Below are 17303 nucleotides of genomic sequence, written 5' to 3' on the forward strand. Positions count from 1 at the left end.
CAGCAACACAGGATTTAGAAACCTTTTGAGGCACGGTCAGGCTGTACACCTCCACTCTGCCCACGGTTACTGCTGCTGTGTTCCTGAACTGGGTAGCTCCACGTATAGCCAGCTTGTGTGCCTGCATGCACCTGCGCTCGATGCATAATTAATTGGTACAAATGGTTGCAGTAGGTAGGGTGGTATGTATGTTTTGAGTTTCTGCTGGGCCCTGGCTTGCTGGAGCACTGAGTTTGTTCCAAAGATGACTGGGGGCTGCTGATGAAGCAGGGCTGAGTAACGAAACGCTGCGTGAGTGCAAAATACTGCCTGGCTGCCAGATGCCAGGCTGATCTGAAAGACCTTCTCTGCTTCTCCTTGACTCTGTCATTGCAACAGTCTCTGGGAACAATAGCTGACTGTCTTTTCTCCCCTTTTTTTCCTAGATGGGGATGGTCGGAGACTGAAAGGAGCCATCCAAAGGAGCACAGAAACTGGGCTGGCTGTTGAAATGCCCAGCCGGACGGTCCGTCAAGCCAGCCATGAGTCCATTGAGGACAGCATGAACAGTTATGGATCAGAGGGAAAGTAAGTCATTGGAAGGGAGCTGGATAATCACTTGTGGGATGCACTGTTGTTCTTATACCTATTAATTTTCCTCCCACATGATAGATGATGTGTTTGTCTGACTGGCCTATGCTGCTGGTGTACTGCCCATTCAATTAGGGCAGAGCGGATATCTCTGCCTGCATAGCTGGCACATACTCTAGCTGTTTTTATACTTTTTTAGTGTCCTCGTTATTCTGAGCTGAAGCATATACCCATTACTTTTAACTGCTTTGCCTTTAGAAGAATAATTCAGGGTGAATAGCTGAGGCTCATTACTGGTAATAAATTATAAGCCAGTAGTCTTTAATGTTGCACAATCGGTGTCTGTCTTCCCTATTTCAAGATAGACTTTTGGTTTGGGGGGAAAAAAGTGCCAAGGTGATGAAAGGAGTGCAAGTAGCAAAATAGTTATTCTTATATCAAAATATATATTTAGAAGCCTGTGTATACTTTTGGTAACAAGCTTTCTTTTGATTCATCTGAGCTAGTGTCCTAAAAGAAATGGTTTTTGACCCCAAGAAAAATTGTAACACGCTTTGCTGCACTTAGGCTTTATACCAGAATGTAAAGCAGGGGATCCTTAGGCCAGAACTTTGGGGCTGACTTGTCTCCAGTTCTCATTTTTTGTATTTCCATTATTTGAAGCCCTATATGGAGATTATAATCATTTTATTAAGATGACCATTCATGGGAATCTTTGGAGGCAAAAAAAACCCCTGTATTTAAAAAAAGGGGCAATATATATTATCCGATTGTGTGCTTCTAGGCATGAGGACAAAATGTTTGTATGCCTAAAACGTGCTCTGTTTAAGCCAAGTACCACGCTTGGCATCACTCTGTACGCTCTCTAGTCCTATATGGTATTCCAAGTACACCATACTGCTAAAATGCTGTGATAATCCAAAGGCGCTCTCAATTAATGTGATTCTGGTGTTAAATAAATAACAGGCTGTAAATTAAGAGAGACTTTCTTTAGCTTTAGAAGTAGGCTAATCCTGGAAAGGCATCGTGGATCTGTGCTGAAGGTTGGAAATAGTAATGAGGCACAGGCTGCGACAGCAATCTTGTCACTCCAAAGCTGTGATGTACCTTACCTCTTCTGTGAGTTGCTGTCTCCGGGGAAATATTCCTGCTACACTGGCACAGTCCTGTGGCTTGGAGTTCTGCCTCCGCTACGAGATGCAGAGGATTAGTGATTAAGTTCAATCCCTTGGCAATGCGGGGCAAGAATCTGCTTTCGTGCAGAATAGAATTCTTTCCTTTTTATATTTACATAGCTTACCCTCCTGGGAAGGGGTATAATTCTCTGAAAGGTCTGTGTCCTGTCATTGCATATGCTGGCTGCTTTGATTGCACTTTCCTGGAGAGAGAATATTTCTGCCAACAAAATATTGCATCTGTACAAGCGCTGTTTTACCCTGAAGGCAAGGCGGCATGTAGCTATCAGCTCAACAAAGAAAGAAAAAATACTGTCTTACAATCCAAATGTCTTTATTAGAACAAGTCTAACATTTGGTATTCCAACCTCGAATGCTGCCAGGACATCCTCGCCAGCCCCTCTGCCAGGGACGGGATGGTTTCTCCTCTTACCTCGCTGAAAAGTGTGATTAAGTGGTTCCTGGATGCTTTGTTCCTAGGTGGGATAATTGATCTCCTCTGGAAAGCCGGTGGGAATTGCAGCTGTCTGTCTGAGCTGGAAGTGATAAGCAAACATGGCTGAGAGTACAAAGAGCTAAGAGGGCTCTATTCTCTTGAAACATGGTGGGAGGGCAGTTTCTTTGCTTTCTTTTCCTGCAATAAAGAAAGAAATTGTTTGGGGAATAGCTTTGAGGAACAGAAGTGTATTCTCCTAAATCAGATTTCTCTTGACCTCTCTTGTTTCCTGGAGCTGTGTTCCTAGGGAGGCAAAATGAAGATTCATACGACTGTGTTAGCTGTGGCAGGTTTAGGTTTTTTTTAATGCTGGGTTTCTGACTGCTGCACATACTCCTAGGTCAGAGACAGTTTTTGCCAGTGACTGTCAAACCTGTTTTTCAGCAAGACGAGGTTGCCCTAGTTCTTCCTACCCATACGTCTCTTCAGTATGTTCACACGAGGAAGAAAATGGATTCAAAACCTCATCTTCCAAGAGGGTTTGTTTTCCCAAGTTCCCTGTGTTTTTGTAATCCTTTTCAATTTAAGGACTAAAAGGAGAACTTCCAAAAGTGGCACACTGAAATGATCAAAGATTTGGTGAAACTTTGCTGCAGAAGGTCTTAAAATACCTGCTGTCAGTCATACAAACGTGCTTTTAAAGTGATGCCGACTGATTGCTTTCATGTTTGTTGTGGCGCGCTGGCTGCAGCTGGCTGCAGCTGCTCAGTGCCAGTACAAAGCACCGCAGCTGAAGAATTTTCTGTAGTGCATGAATTTGAGCAATGCTGCTTTTCCTGTGAATACCAGAGTGTATGAAATCTGGGGTTTTGGTTGGTTTTGGTTTTTTTGGGTTTGGTTTGTGTTTTTTTTCTTTTGGAGAGGCGTATTAGGTAGGGATATACTTCTCCTCAGGTATGCTGAGGCCCTCCTTCAAGAAAATATTCCCTTTAGGGTTTTACCTGAAGATGAAGTATACTGAAGATTAGCTTGTCTGAAGGATGTGTCTCCTGGAATTTAAGCTTGTGCGCATGCCAGTAAGTGCTGACAATGTCAGCCCGCTGCTCCATGTAATTTTTTGCCATACAAAACGTCCCCCAGCTATATTACCCAGCTTTTATACTGCACAGTGGCTGTGCACCAGTCTTGGAAATTAATATAATAAAACTCAATGTGAGACCTTATAGAAGGGAAAGGTGATATTTATTCTAAACAAAACTGTTTTCAGTCATTTACACTTCTAGGTTTCACTTGCTCGCGCTCTCACCGCCCCGTGCAGGCACCAAGCCTCCTGCATCCAGGTGCTGTAGACAGGGACACCATCTGTCACACCCTCGCTATGTCTTCTGAGCTGTTCTTCGCAACAGGATGGCTTCTGCACTGTTTTTTATGCTTTCTAGGATTACCTGTTATTATGGGGTGATCTTTCACCTTAGGGTCTTTCTTTTTTTGGTTTCCATGGATCTTAAGCAGTGCTGCTACCTTTTTGCGTCCTTGTCTGGGGCATCTTTATGGCGACAGCCTGCCTTCAGACAGGGTATGGAAGAGGCGTGCTCTCTAACTTTGATGTTCTCCTCTTGTCATCAGAGGACAGGTCTGCTGCTGACAGGTTCATTGTGATTCTGTACACACAAATGTTTCCATTCATAATTCATCCAGACCTGTCTTAATACTGGTTACAAATCTCTACAGTGGTGTTTTTTTCTATGTATGTACTCAAAAGAGGACAGCTACCCACTGTAGCAAGTGCCTACCGAGTAGTTTCAGGTCACCAAGATTACTGCAAGGATAAAATTCCGAATATAGGAATAGCTTACAAACAAACCCCTGAGGTTCAACAGAGATCTCCAGCTCCATCCTGGCTCTTGCACAACCCACATCTTGTTTTGGCTGGGTTTTGCTGCAGCTGCACAAGACCATGTACAACATTCAGAAAGCGATAGATTCTGGACTTACGTATGACTTATTCCTGCTAACCACTTTTCTTTCTGAAAATGGAGCAGAAAGACAAAAATGGACCTGGAACAAAAGACTGCTAGCTGCCATAGTCCCTAATAAGTGGTACTCATTGGCTTTTTTATTCTTGCTGGCTACTGCTGAGATGATTAAGTTATGCAGAGCTAAGGTGATTTTTATCTTAGAAAAGCACAGCAGGTGATGACTAGCAAAGACTTAGAGGATTATTCTTGTATTACCTGAGATGAGTCTGCCTGTCCAGCAAGGAAGCATCATCGTTAGCCATATCATCTTCCTCTCCCCACTGTGAGGGCAGCACCAGCCTGAGCCCTGCCTGAAGCCACTGTTGTGACGAGGGCTGTAGGCAGAATGCAGCTTGGCGTTCATGCTGTTGGCACAGGCATCTTGCACCTCTTGTCTTTGCTCTGTCTCGTGCTGTTTCTGCAAGCTATGGCTTGGATCAATTCTCCCCTCTGTGTGTGCAGGGCTGGTGAACCAGTACTTGCACTTAGGCACGGAGAGCTGCCTGCCCTTCTCTGCTTCGCTATGGAGCAGTAACTAAAAGGAAACTGGAGAAAATAATGGCCTGGCTTGTGACCATATGGCCATGTGAAAATTCACTTTCCTTCACCAAAAATTATCCATTGTCATTCAAGAATTACCAAAAGACTTGATTCCTAAACGCACCATTCAGGAGATTCATGTCGTAGCTATTCACTGAATGTCTCTTTTGGTATCGAAGGCAGGGGTCTTCTAGACTCTTTTATGGCAAATTATCTTTAGGGCTCTCCTTTTATCCAAGTCCTTTTAAAAAAATGTAATGAAATGTGTTGTTAATACAGTTCAGGCTATGAGAAATCAAGGCCTTCCGAGATGGAAACCAGGAAAGGCATGGAGATTGTTTCTGTCATACGCCAAGAAAAAATCATCAGCCTCTTCAGCACCAGCACAGCCTTGTGTGCTGTTAAGCTTGACCAGCACAGCTCAGAGGGGATGCAGCCCCGAGAGCTGTAGTTACAGCAGTAAATACAGTGAATCCCACCTTCAGCAGCCTCTTGGGAACAGGCAAAATTGCTCTCTGAAGGCAGGTAGCTATCTTCTATTCAGTGCGTCTTGAGATGACTTGTGATTGCTAAAAATGGAGCTAGCCTGGTAAGGGAATGGGGGAGGTCTTTGTACATAAATCACTGCATAGTTTTTATAGCTTCATTTCGGTGGCAGAATTCATACAGCAGAAGGAATCGGATACACGAGTGGAGTACAGGGTGTTACAGCACATAAGACAGCACGTCACAGTGCTAAAAATGTTAGAGAAAGTGAAGTGGCCAGGAGAGAAGCGGAGCTTGTTGAGAGGCAGAGACGGGGATACTGCCTGGCAGAGGAGAGGTGTGCAGTCGGTGGGGTTAGGCTGGGTTGGTTCCTGCAGGGACAGATGCTCATAGAAAAGCTTTCCAGCCAAAGTGAAGGCTCCTGCGGCGTTCACATCGATTTTGACAGGGTAAGGGGCTGTGTGCCTGGTGCCCTGACAACGCAGTCAGATGCGTATTGCATTAATAACTCCTCATGTGCACCATAAATATTTTAAAGGTAGGGGCGGTGGACGTGTTAGATTAACTGGTTCTGCCTTCCTCCTTATCTGATAGATATCTACTTGGCTTCTCTGTGTAAGATGTGATTTAAAAGACCTTAACATGCAGTATGGATGAGTGTGATTGTTATACAGAACATTACTGCTCCCTGAAATTGGAGTTCTGATGTTTTGTTTTTTTTTTTATGCTCAAATAAAATTACTGTCAAATATATTATCAGTCTCAGAGGAGACTCCCCCCTCCCCTTTCTTCTGGATGAAAGAAGCATGTGTTGCTGTCCCTGGTTTTTAAAAACATAGCTGGAGAACTTAAGTATGCATTAGATGTAAATGTATAGCAAATTTGTTAGTTCAGCTGTGCAAGTCAAACCATTCAGTTGCATGGCTGTGTTTAGGCAACTTGCTTATTAATTGCAACTTTGTGTACTAAGAGGACAAAAAAAAAGTCTTTTAGAAAATATTTACAAGAACAGAACAATAATTTCTCAACCCTGGGCTCAAACGCATCTCATGTAACATACTAGACACAGTGGAGCACCTCTTTAAGAGTGTATTGCTTCTAAAGGCTTGAGTTGATGGCAAATAGGCGGTTGTGTGGATAGTGTGACTAAATCCATGAAAAGCATAAGACAAAATGTTTATCTTCTGAAAATAGCTGTTCTCTGGATGTGCCAGGGGGTGGCTGTGTTGAAGGTATTTGGCTTCGCCACTATCCCACCTGGTTGAACCCACAGTGGTGGAGCAGTGCAGCTCTGCGGCAGTCAAGATGTGCAGGTATAACAGAGAGGCAGTAATGGAAATTTGGTCCAAGGAAGGGACACACAAAGTCTTCTCGGAATACCCCTCTTCTTGACAGAGCTCTTCAACAAAAGGGTGTTACACCCAGCCTGGGAAGGCAGCAGGAGATAAATACCTTGCTCTACATTTCTTCTGCTCAGACATAGCAGCCACTGCGTGGCCATTACAAGTTGCTACAATCACCACCAGTCCCAAAGTCTTGCAAGACAGAATTAAAAAATACTGTATCCAGCACAAAAGAAAGGAAATAAGCTGGTCTGTGCTTCGAACTGATAACTAATGGTGTTGAGGACTGATGTGCAAAGAGGAGGGACTGGAAAAAGAGTTGGAAGGAAAAAGTAAAGCAAAGCACAGCAATAAATTCTCTAGGGAGGGATTTTAAGAACAGGTTAGACAAGCAGCTGTCACGAGTGATGTAAATAAAGCTGCTCTGGCCTTGGGACCTGGCTGTGGACTGGGTGACCTGTGGAGATGCCTTCTTACCGTATTGCCTGCGAGTTTTGCGAGGTTTTGACAAGCTGATTCTGCAGACGCTTGCAGCAGCATAATGGTATACCTGGCATACAGAGTCCCAGAGGCAATTTAAAAATAGATTTAGAAAAGAGGTCAGACAAACTCCGCATGGACAGGAAAAGAAATTAATGATACATTTTCCCTAAATGTGTCTGTGCTGTTACATGCTCTGCATGCTGATGTGCAGCCAGTGACGGGTGGGGGTGCGGGAGAAGCTGAGCAGAGCCACATATGCGGTATGAGAGGGATCGACACAGGGGCTCTGCATCTTCTTTATACCATTTTATATGGCAATCGGCATTGTATAGTCATTCAAATCCTGATCAGTTTACAAGCAAACTTTGAAAATCCAGTTCTCCATTCGAATATATCTGAAGAAAAGTGACCTTGCTGTGAAGGAACCAACTGCTCGCCGCTTTGCAGGCGGAGAGGAAGGGCACGGATCTTTGCCATGGGTAGGTCGGGAGATGCTGCTACCTTGAAAGAGCAGAGAAGCAAGTGGCTGGCAAAGAGCCTTTAAGCCACTCTTAAATTACACTACAGAGGACAGATAGATTTCATACGCCCTGACCTACAGCGTGCAACGCGCGAGCACAGTCTTCATAGACTGCTGCACAGCTTTCCTCAATAATCAGGATTATGAATGTTGTGTTTAAAAAGAAGAACATCTAGGCAATCTCAGCCCCAGTTTGAGCACACGGTTCTTAAAATGGAGCGAACACACGTTTTTTTTCTGCATATAAACGTGTGGCAAAAGAAATACCTGGGGTTTGTTGTTTCTTTTTGGTTTTTGTTGGTGTTTTTTTTTTTGTTTTTTGTTTTTTGTTTTTTTTTAACGCAGTCGCCTTGTTCACGTAGTCGGGAGTGGTGCCCCGCTACGCGCTCTGCATGGGGGTTGCATGCGGGCAGCGCTTGCAGCCGCCTGGGGCTGGCAAGCTGGGCTGCGGGCTCGGTCGCCCCGCAGGCCGGTGTCTTGTCTCCCTCTCGCGGGTGTCCAGGCGACTGCAACGGGAGCAGTTGTGCCCTGCTGTCCCACGGAGCGTCCGTGCTGCGCTGCCTTCAGCGTGGAGCAGAGGCATCCCCGCTGACCGGCTGCTGTGCCAGGGACAGCCTGGGCTCGGGAATGGCTGTTTTATCCATGTGTCTGAAATGGGGTTTGCAGCTTGTGCTGGGCTTTGGGGTGGAACCGGTACCTGTGCAAACAAAATGAATGTTTGTGCAAGTTTCTGCTGACGATACTTCGCGTTAGAGGGCTCAGAGACCCCGGCATCGGTATTCTGAGTGTCGTCCTCCAGCTGCCCTTGCTCTGCTTCCTTACCTACAGCCGAGAGCCGTGTTCTGCAGGTCTTCCAGCAAAATGGCCTTCATTTGTCCTTGACACCCCAGAGGTGTCACTGACCTCCCTGTACTCTCTCTGTGCCTTCAGGTCAATAACAGAGTAACGTTCAACTTAAAAACAATTCCACAGCAAAATGCATAATCTTTAACTTCATTAAAATCATTCTCATTCAGCTGTGGCAAAGCAGAGCCCATGAATCATGATTAGTGAAAGCAGAGGGGCCAGAGAAGAGATAATTAATTCCTCTTTCCTGTTCAAAAGGCTGCGCTGCCCTCGCTCAGTGGAGGATTTGTGCCCTTTAGACAAAAGGCTGACAAGTGTCACCTGTTAATCTTCTCTGTGTGCGGCTGTTTGTCAGCATGAGATGGTCCTGCTGCAGCCCCGGTCCCCAGGGCACTGCTGGTTATGGCACTTGCTATTTGCAAATCAGCTGCAAAATGCTCCCCCTTTATTCCTCCAGCTATTTTTAGCGCTTCTTTATAGATTGCAATAAAAAAAAAAAAAGCCATCTCGTGTTGGAGATAACCAGGTTGTAGCAGTTTCTCCCCTTAAGGGACAGGAATGTTTGGGGATGGGAGAGGAAGGGCTTCCCAGGGCTGCTCCAGTGCATGTGGAACCCATCTGCTAGCTGTTACCCAAGGTGGAGCGACCACCATCACCTGCGGTGGATCCCTTCTGGAGCATGTCTCTCTGCCAGCACACCCAGCGTGCGGTGGTTCAGCTGGAGAGCTGGTTGCTGAATCAAAGGCAGGTGAGAAACAGCTCGGTTTCTGCAGAGGTCAGGCAGAAAAAGTCTGCTGAGCGTGCAGCAGGGTGGCAGGAGAGGACTCTTGGGAGCACCAGGGCTGTGTTTAAAGACCTGAAAGAAGTCACGGTGGTCCCTGGAGCTCTTTTCCTCCCTGCTTCAGCTGCAGGAAAAGCCTGTGAGTGAATGGGAAAGGTCTGTCCCACTGATCTCGGAATCACACTGTGTGTGGCCCCCTCCCCTCAGCACCCCAGTTTTTCTCCAAGCGCTTGACAGACAGAGCTCAGAGCTGGATTTGAGCATCCTAAATTTAACCGATGCAGCTAAATGGTTCCTGCTGGTTTTAATTCACATTCGTACTAAATTTCAGCAGTTTTATTTTCCCCTTCCCTCTTCTCTCAAGGGAGAAGCAATGGCTTTCTTGGAGGTACCTTATGATTTTTCCAGACAGAAATTGTTTCCATTCCAGGGTTATTGGCAATACCCAAATATATGTCCAGGAATCCGTCAAAGCCAAGAAGCCTGATTTAGAGCTGCTGCTTCTAATGTCTAATAAAGCAGGACTGCAAAAGGTCAGCCTCTGTGCAACATAGCAGCCAGTCCCACCAGCTAATGGCATAATCTATTAAAGATTTTATTCCCTACATCTTCCCTTCCCGGTCAAATATAACAAGAATGGGAAACATTAACTGTCTAACCTAATATTGAGTTTCATATAGTGCTAGTAAACCTATTAACTGAGGCTGTTATCCAAACTGCCAGAGTCTTGACCTTGGCCTGTGTTTTTAAGTGGGCTTTTGCTGTTCCTCTTGAGATCAACCTCGACACTACAAAGCGGCAGCAGCTTCATTCGAGCAGCAGCTCCAGTGCTGTCCTTGCAAGGGTCTGCGCTTGCGGCACAGCCCTGGTCTCCCTGCAGCAATGTTCTGCCCTCTCGCTGTAATTTGCACTGAGGAGCGTTCATTGTTTTGAGGTCCCCCCAAGCCCTCTGATTTCCAAATCTGTGTGGCAGTAACAGCACCTTTGCTTTCCTGTAAACACTTCCAGTTGTCTGTGGTTCACCTTTAGCCCAACAGCTGTTGTTCTTGTGCTTTTTAACACGATTCTTCATGCTCTCCTGCAGTTCTGCTCCATATCATTGATGTAGGCTGCAGCATCAGCTGCTCCATGAGCAGGAGCTTTTATTTTCCCCTGAGCTGCCCCAGCTGCTGGGCAGAGCCTTTGGGAGCAGTGTTGCCCAAAGGAGGGGTGAGCTGGTGTGTGAAAGCATGGCTGGTTTCTCTCCACGGACGTATCAAGTGCAGACAAATACTTGGCATCAGCCTTTGACATGATTCTCTCCCCAGCAGGTAAGGGGAAATGGTCTCCTGTGGCAGGTTTTGTGAATTATTTTGAGTGTTCAGGGGCCAGAAGGGTGTCTCTTCTCCGCTATATTGCAGCGAATGGAGTTTCTGTGGGTGGTCTTCTCCCAGTTTTGTGTCCCCACTGCAGTAACGGGGCCGGAGCTTCACCCCAGAGAGGCATCCCTCCAAGACCTGGTTCTGGGTGTGCTGCGGGCTCTCCCAGTGCTAGGCTTCGCTCAGTCCTGGATTTCCCCTCCGCTTTTCTGGTCCTCAGCATCTTGTTAATGAACCCAAGCATCTGTTTTGAGCACAGCAGTGAACATTTCCCTGAACGGCTGTGAGTTGTCTTGCCAGCTTGTTATTTACGTGCTTGTTCAGGTCACATACTCCCCAGGGTAGGAGTGAGACCCGAGCTCAGCCCATTTATCTTCCATGAGTTGAGAATAAAGAAAACATTTACCTTCTGGCTGATGGTCCATTCATCTCCTGCTGAATCTTATGTCTTTCTGTGTCAGGTCTCCTTTTTCTTGAACTATTTTGGGTTCTCTAAGCACTAGTTTTCATTGTTTTTTGACTGTCTATGGGCAGCTCAAAACGCCTGAGCCAGCAGGCTCGAGGAGTCTCACTGGTCCTCCTGTGCACCACGACTCACTTCTTCCCTCCTTGTATGGACAAATCACGAGCCTGATAAAGCCCGTCTGGCTCTGGGCTCCCCCTTCCCCTGCTTTTCCCATCACATGTCCCTGTCCCTGTGGATTTAGCAGCCCTGGGCATGTCCCTGTGCACAGCCTGTCCTCGGCAGCCTTGCTACACATCCAGCATCTCTGCCCTGGTCCTGTGCTCAGGATGCTGCTCCCTGGAGAGGTGTGCCCCATCGGGGCTGGCAGATGCAGGTGGGTGGTGGGGCAGGAGTCACGTACTCACAGGGAGCAGAGTGTGGCCCCGTGCTGCCTCTGTCCCCGGGGTGGATGGTGGCACTGGGGATGTGCATCTGAGGAGTCGGAGATGCTGAAAACTGAGAAAAATCTTAAGCCTTCTCTGTAATTAATGCCAATTATAAATCCTGCTGTTTCTGTTGTACTTCAAAATATCACCTGGAGCGTTTGCGCAAACAGTGGATGCAGGGTGAAAAAAACCCACAAAACCAGGGAAAATCCACCCTGTGCAGAGCCCCTCCCGAGCATGTCTTCCAGGACGCCAAGGCGCCCTCCTCCATCATCCCTTTTCACAAAGGTGACATTTGTAAAGAGCTCAAGGGCAGGTTTTTCCATGCTGAAAGCTCAGCGGCAGTTCCCTGTGTAGCAGCAGTAACCAGGTTTCTCAAAGAGCAGGGTCAGCGCAGAGGGGAGGTGCAGTGCTCCGTGGAAAAGTCTGGCCGTTTAATCCTGTGCCCCCGTCACAGTGAGCTGAGCCACCCCATGAACCTGTCATGAAGACATGTGCCAGTGACACGTCCTTTTCAGTCCCCTGCATGGCAAGATGCTGAGGTGTGTGTGCTGGCTTCCTCATTCCTCCTATGAATAAATAAATAAATATTCCCACAGGGCTGAGACCAGGTCTGCAAATAGCTAGTGAGAACTGAAATCCCAACCCGAAATTAGCACTCTTGTGGCTGAATAGGGTTTAAAAAATTTTCTTTTTAAAAATGTGCTTTAAATGTAACTGGCTTGCAGGGGGGTATCAATGAATCGTTGTGGCTGACTCAGGCTGCGTGAGAGCCTGTGGTCCCCAGCCCGCCCCACAGGCAGGGTTCCCTCCCCGGCCTCGCTTCTACCGAACGTGCAGCCTCCTCACAGCATCCTTTCTAAGAAACGAATTTGGGGCAGCAGGGAGCTGTGTCATGACATGGGTAATTGTCCCCCACCCAAGGACATTTGCCAAAAGTGCGTGAGGTTCGTAATTGTGCCTGACTCCGACGTGCAGCAGCTTCCCCAGAGGCAGAGTGCAAAACCCAGCGCAGCAGCCTGGGTACCCTGGCACAAAGCTCCTGACCTGTGTTTCAGCAGCTGTATTTCGGTTTGGCAGATGCCTGTAGGACAAAAGTCAGTGCCGAATGGTGACCTCAAGCTTCCTCATTAACCATTTGCAGCAAGTCAGGCAGCAAGGTTTCCCACAGCCTGTGATACAGCTGCGTAAATCGGGGTACAACTGGGTAAACCTTGATTTTGTATCAGCGTACCACAGGATTTGAGCCTTTCACATGGCTTCACCCATGTCCAGTGCAGTGACCAGCACCTGTAGCCATGCCATAGACCAGCCTCAGGTGCCTGGTGAATAGATTTGGGGGCTGTGTCCTCCTGTTTTGCTGCAGCAACTGCATCAGAGGCATTGCCGGTGTTTGAGGGTGTTGTCCCTTTAGCCTTGCACCAGTGTTCAGGTCCTCTTCATGATCCCTTTAGGACTGGTTGTGAAAGCAGGTCTGAAAGCCACACAGTGGATGTGATGGGTGCTTCTGGTGTTAAGCAGTAAGAAATGGGAACTTCTGGTCAAGAAGGAGATGAATCGCTCTGTGCGGGGGTAAGAAATAAACAGGGAATTGAGTCCCAAGGGGATTGATGCCAGCACTCCTCATCTCACTTTTAACTACTGCTCTAGATGCAGTATTTCCTCCCCAAAAACGAAGGTTGGGAAGTGACAGGTACTGAGAGAGATCCTATAAGCTATGCTAGGAAGCCGCTTAGATTATAATGCTACCTGCAAGAGGTGACAGGCTGCACGTGAGTCTGAGATGGCAGAGATTTTCCTTACAGACAGTTATAGTTAAACAAGTATTAACCAACTGGTGATTGCAACCATTACCTTTTTTTTTTTTTTTTTGCATGAGGAAAGGGATTTTAAATGGATTCCATGTAACTAAACTGCCTGAAAATCAGGGAGTTTTGCAAGGGAAAAAGGCTTCAGTAGATGTCATTCATTTCAAAGATATATTAAATCTGGTTCTTTAGTTACTGGATTGCTTTAAAATGCAAATTAACCACTTGCCAAAATCAATTTCTTTTGCAGCTTGAATTTCAGTGGAGTCCATCTGGCATCTGCTGGGCAGTTTAGTGACTTCCTGGGGAGCATGGGCCCTGCACAATTTGTTGGGCGTCAGACCTTGGCCACCACCTCCATGGGTAAGGAACACAAAGATGTTAGGTAGCTTTAATTTAATCTTGAACAGACCGCTCTTACAAGCCACCTAATAACATGTCCAGCATCTGCTGCTCTACCACTCCCCCACTCCGTTTCTCCGTTAAATCAAGTAAGCTTGGCTGAAAGGTTTTGCTGATTGCTGTGAACATGGTGTTAGTAGGAGAGCAGCAGCTTTATGCTTTCATCCGTCAGATCTGAAAAGCACAGACTAAGTAAAACACAGTTAAAATCCTGAAAATACATCCTGTGCATCTTTGTGTTTTTCTTGCTTTCTAAGGCCCACCGGGCTCTCTAAAGATTTTCTTATGGTCCACCGTAAATACATTTTCCAAAGCAGCCTGCAACTCTAGGTACTGCAGTTTGGGAGAGATGAGAGGCTAGCTGCCACTGAAGAGTACGAGACTGAGTCACCAAAGCCATGTTAGAGGGCTGAGATTAGAGATTGCTTTTGAAAATATGGGCTTGAATCACTGCAGAGCTGCTCCAGAGTAACGCAGGAGGAGATCAGGCACTCAGGGCCTACAGTTTGTTCTAGCTCATAGCAGGCGTGACATGAGGACTATTTGTTTTAACATTTTAGTAGCCCACAGATACATCGTTTTGAAAGTCTTCTGTCTATTTTGACATTTTGGTTTAGGGGACGTGGAAATTGGCTTGCAAGAGCGAAATGGGCAGCTAGAAGTGGATATCATTCAGGCTCGAGGACTGACACCAAAACCCGGCTCCAAAACACTGCCAGGTAGCATGCTTTGACCTCCTAAAGTAATTCACTGACCCCCAGCCTCCTGCGATGCTTGTGAATAGGAAAAAAATTAATTCTGCTTGGCTTCTGCAGAAATAAGCAGTCTGTATGCGGTATTGAAAATAAAGCTGGTTGAGCAAATCTTTTCACTGCTGTAAATGCCTTCTTTAGAAATACCTGAGACATGGCACTCTGTCTTTTCTAAAGTGAGCATGAAGATTTTTTTCATATTTGACCATATTTATTTTTTCCAGCTGCTTACATCAAAGCTTACCTGCTAGAGAATGGCGTGTGCATTGCGAAAAAGAAGACAAAAGTGGCTCGCAAATCATTAGATCCTTTGTACAATCAGGTGTTACTGTTTGCTGAAAGCCCACAGGGCAAAGTATTACAGGTAAGATGAGCAAGTCTCAGGTCTGCCCATCTCTCTCTTCCACCTCTGTTGGAAGATACTAAGTTTGGCAAGGGATCTGGATAGTTGACATAGATGAGAAAAAGCCAATGTTTTCACATTGAACCAAATGCACTCGATCTGAACGTAACGAATGGAAAGGAAAACCTTTTTTTCATACTCAAACTGATTGTTATTTGACACCCTGCCAGGCAACATGAGTGCCTACCAGGAAAAGGTTTGATTTTTATTTTTTTAATTCTTTTTTCCCCGACCAGTTAGGAGATAGGTAGTACCTATAGATGCTAAAAAATCTTGCAGCGTAGGTTGTCTTCTGTGTTTACAGGCATTCAGAGCACTCTGCTTTGGCCATTGCCCAGTCACACATCCTACCTTTTTCTACCTCTTTTCTTTTACTGCCATACATTTTCTGCCATACTCATGTTTTCAATTCTGCACCTATGTTTCCAGAGCAAAGAGTGATTTGCATTGTTAATTCATACCTAAATCATTTCCATCCAATAAAGCCTGGCTAAAATCGATTGGTAATACTGCTGTAATTAATCTGCGACTTTCTATTGCTTATGTCCACTGGCATATGAATTGCCAGCTGAGCTGCTGGATCCTTCTCATTTCTGAACTCTTCCTCATTTACCGTGACTAGAAGCATTTTTTCCCTGTTGCAATGAGACTGCACATTTTTGACAGAAATGGGGTGGACCTGGCTTGGTCTGCTCTTGCCTTGCATGGGTTTCCTTACCTGCTGCCGTGCTGCCAGGAAAGGCACTTATTCCAAGAGAATAAAACGAGGAGCTTGGAGCTCTGCCAGCGGCTGTGCCACCAAACCGACCTTCTGCAGTGGCTTGCTCCACCATCTCATGCTGACCTAGAGTGTTATTTTTGTCTTTTAATTGGCATTCGTTGTCTCCCCTACCTCATTTTACAGAAAATTGTAATATTCTGGTTATTTGGAGCCTAGGGAAAGAAGCTGTCAGGATTAGCCAGAGATCACTAGTCACCACCATAACCCATCGTACTCATCCTCTCCTCTTCAGAACATGGACTCGCTCTGGAGTCAGTCGTCACCTTTGTCTTGAGCCACATAGGGCCACTTGGTCACGTGCAGACCTCCAGCATGCCTAAGCCCGTGACCCTCACTGCATCTGTTGTTCCACCCACTGGTCTCCATCGTGTCGTAAGTGTGATTCAGCTTTCCCTGCTCGTCTGCCAGCTCTCTTTCATTAGACCTTCCTCTGCGTCTGCAAGCCTTTCTCGGCAGTCTGTTCCGCTTCCCCTGCATGCCACTCCATGTGTGCCCCTTGCGTCACCAGTCCTGCTTGCCAGCGCTCGGCTGCTGCCCTTTCTCCAGGTGAGTAGCCGTGCCTCGTCTCCATCTGCCTTGTGTCACGAGCTCCGAGTGCAGAAGACATGCTCTTTTTCTCAAACTGTTGGCTCTTGACCCAACTATTGCCCACCTTTTTTTGCCAGTGTATTTTTCCAGATCAGGAGCCCTTCCTGCTCCTTTCCCACAGGCCATCTTTTGTTGTGTCCAAGGCCCGTCACTGCGCCAGGACCAGGTTTTACCTGCAGGTGGTGGAGCTGCAGCTCCAGGGATACTTTGTGCATGCGCTGTCCCTGCCCAGCAGGTAGAACACAGAATGGTCTCTCATCCACATGGGCATTCACCTCTTTTCCATGGCAGGGGGGAAGTTTGATAACATTAGGATTTGTAAAATGTTGGTTAAAAAAAAAAAAAAAGTAAAATGATCAGCCAGAGCTTCATGTCACCTGTTGGTAGTGTAAACCTTTCTGCTCTTCTCGGACTGTAGTAAAGCCCCGGGAAGTTGGATGAGCAGAAAGAAGGATTGATCAGACTTATGCTCCCAAAGCAAGTGTGCAAGTTGGAGGATTAACTGTGCTCCCCCCTCTTGTTCCTAAGGTGATAGTCTGGGGAAACTATGGGCGCATGGAACGCAAGCACTTCATGGGAGTCGCCAGGGTCCTCCTGGAAGAACTGGATTTGTCAACTTTAGCAATCGGCTGGTACAAGCTCTTCCCAACCTCCTCGATGGTAGATCCCACTACAGGCCCGCTCCTGCGTCAGTCCTCACAGCTTTCCCTGGAGAGCACAGTGGGACCCTGCTGTGACAGGTCTTAGTGAGTAAGGAAGGGGGAACTGCTTTTGTTTTTTAAACATGCTGTCAAGGTTTTGTTTGCTGGAACTCTGACCTCAAGCGCAATGCATGTTCAATCAGTTCTTGTGGAGCTGGAAGAGGAGGATAAACCAGTGACCTTAGACAGAAGACGTGGGGGAGGGCGCTGTGCCCCCTCCGTCCGAGGAGGAGGTGCCGTGGGGCATGAGTCCTAGTTGTCAAATTAGACATACACCTCTTGTTTCACTTCTCTCGCTGTCATTCTTGGACCCTTGTTTCCGATCAGTATTAACCCTGGAAAGTTGCAGCATTTGAAAGAATTTGGGGGGAGTAAGGAAGGAATTTTTCTTGACTGTGCCTCTTAGAAATTTCTTATATGG

General features: G+C 46.6%; 1 protein-coding gene across 1 annotated transcript in view; it reads left to right on the top strand.

Moving 5' to 3' along the window:
* RIMS4 (regulating synaptic membrane exocytosis 4) overlaps positions 1-16928 on the top strand; it is a gene marked incomplete at both ends in the record, with an annotated part of 50930 nt that extends 34002 nt beyond the window's left edge. Inside the window, 5 exons of the mRNA XM_082491191.1 lie at positions 426-567; positions 13506-13618; positions 14275-14376; positions 14634-14773; positions 16710-16928. Of these exons, the coding sequence (XP_082347317.1) occupies positions 426-567; positions 13506-13618; positions 14275-14376; positions 14634-14773; positions 16710-16928 (716 nt within the window). The remainder of the gene's footprint in view (positions 1-425; positions 568-13505; positions 13619-14274; positions 14377-14633; positions 14774-16709) is intronic.
* Positions 16929-17303: the final 375 nt, after the last annotated feature.

This window comes from Vanellus vanellus (assembly GCF_965231255.1).
Source record: "Vanellus vanellus genome assembly, chromosome: 15".
Lineage (NCBI taxonomy): Eukaryota > Metazoa > Chordata > Aves > Charadriiformes > Charadriidae > Vanellus > Vanellus vanellus.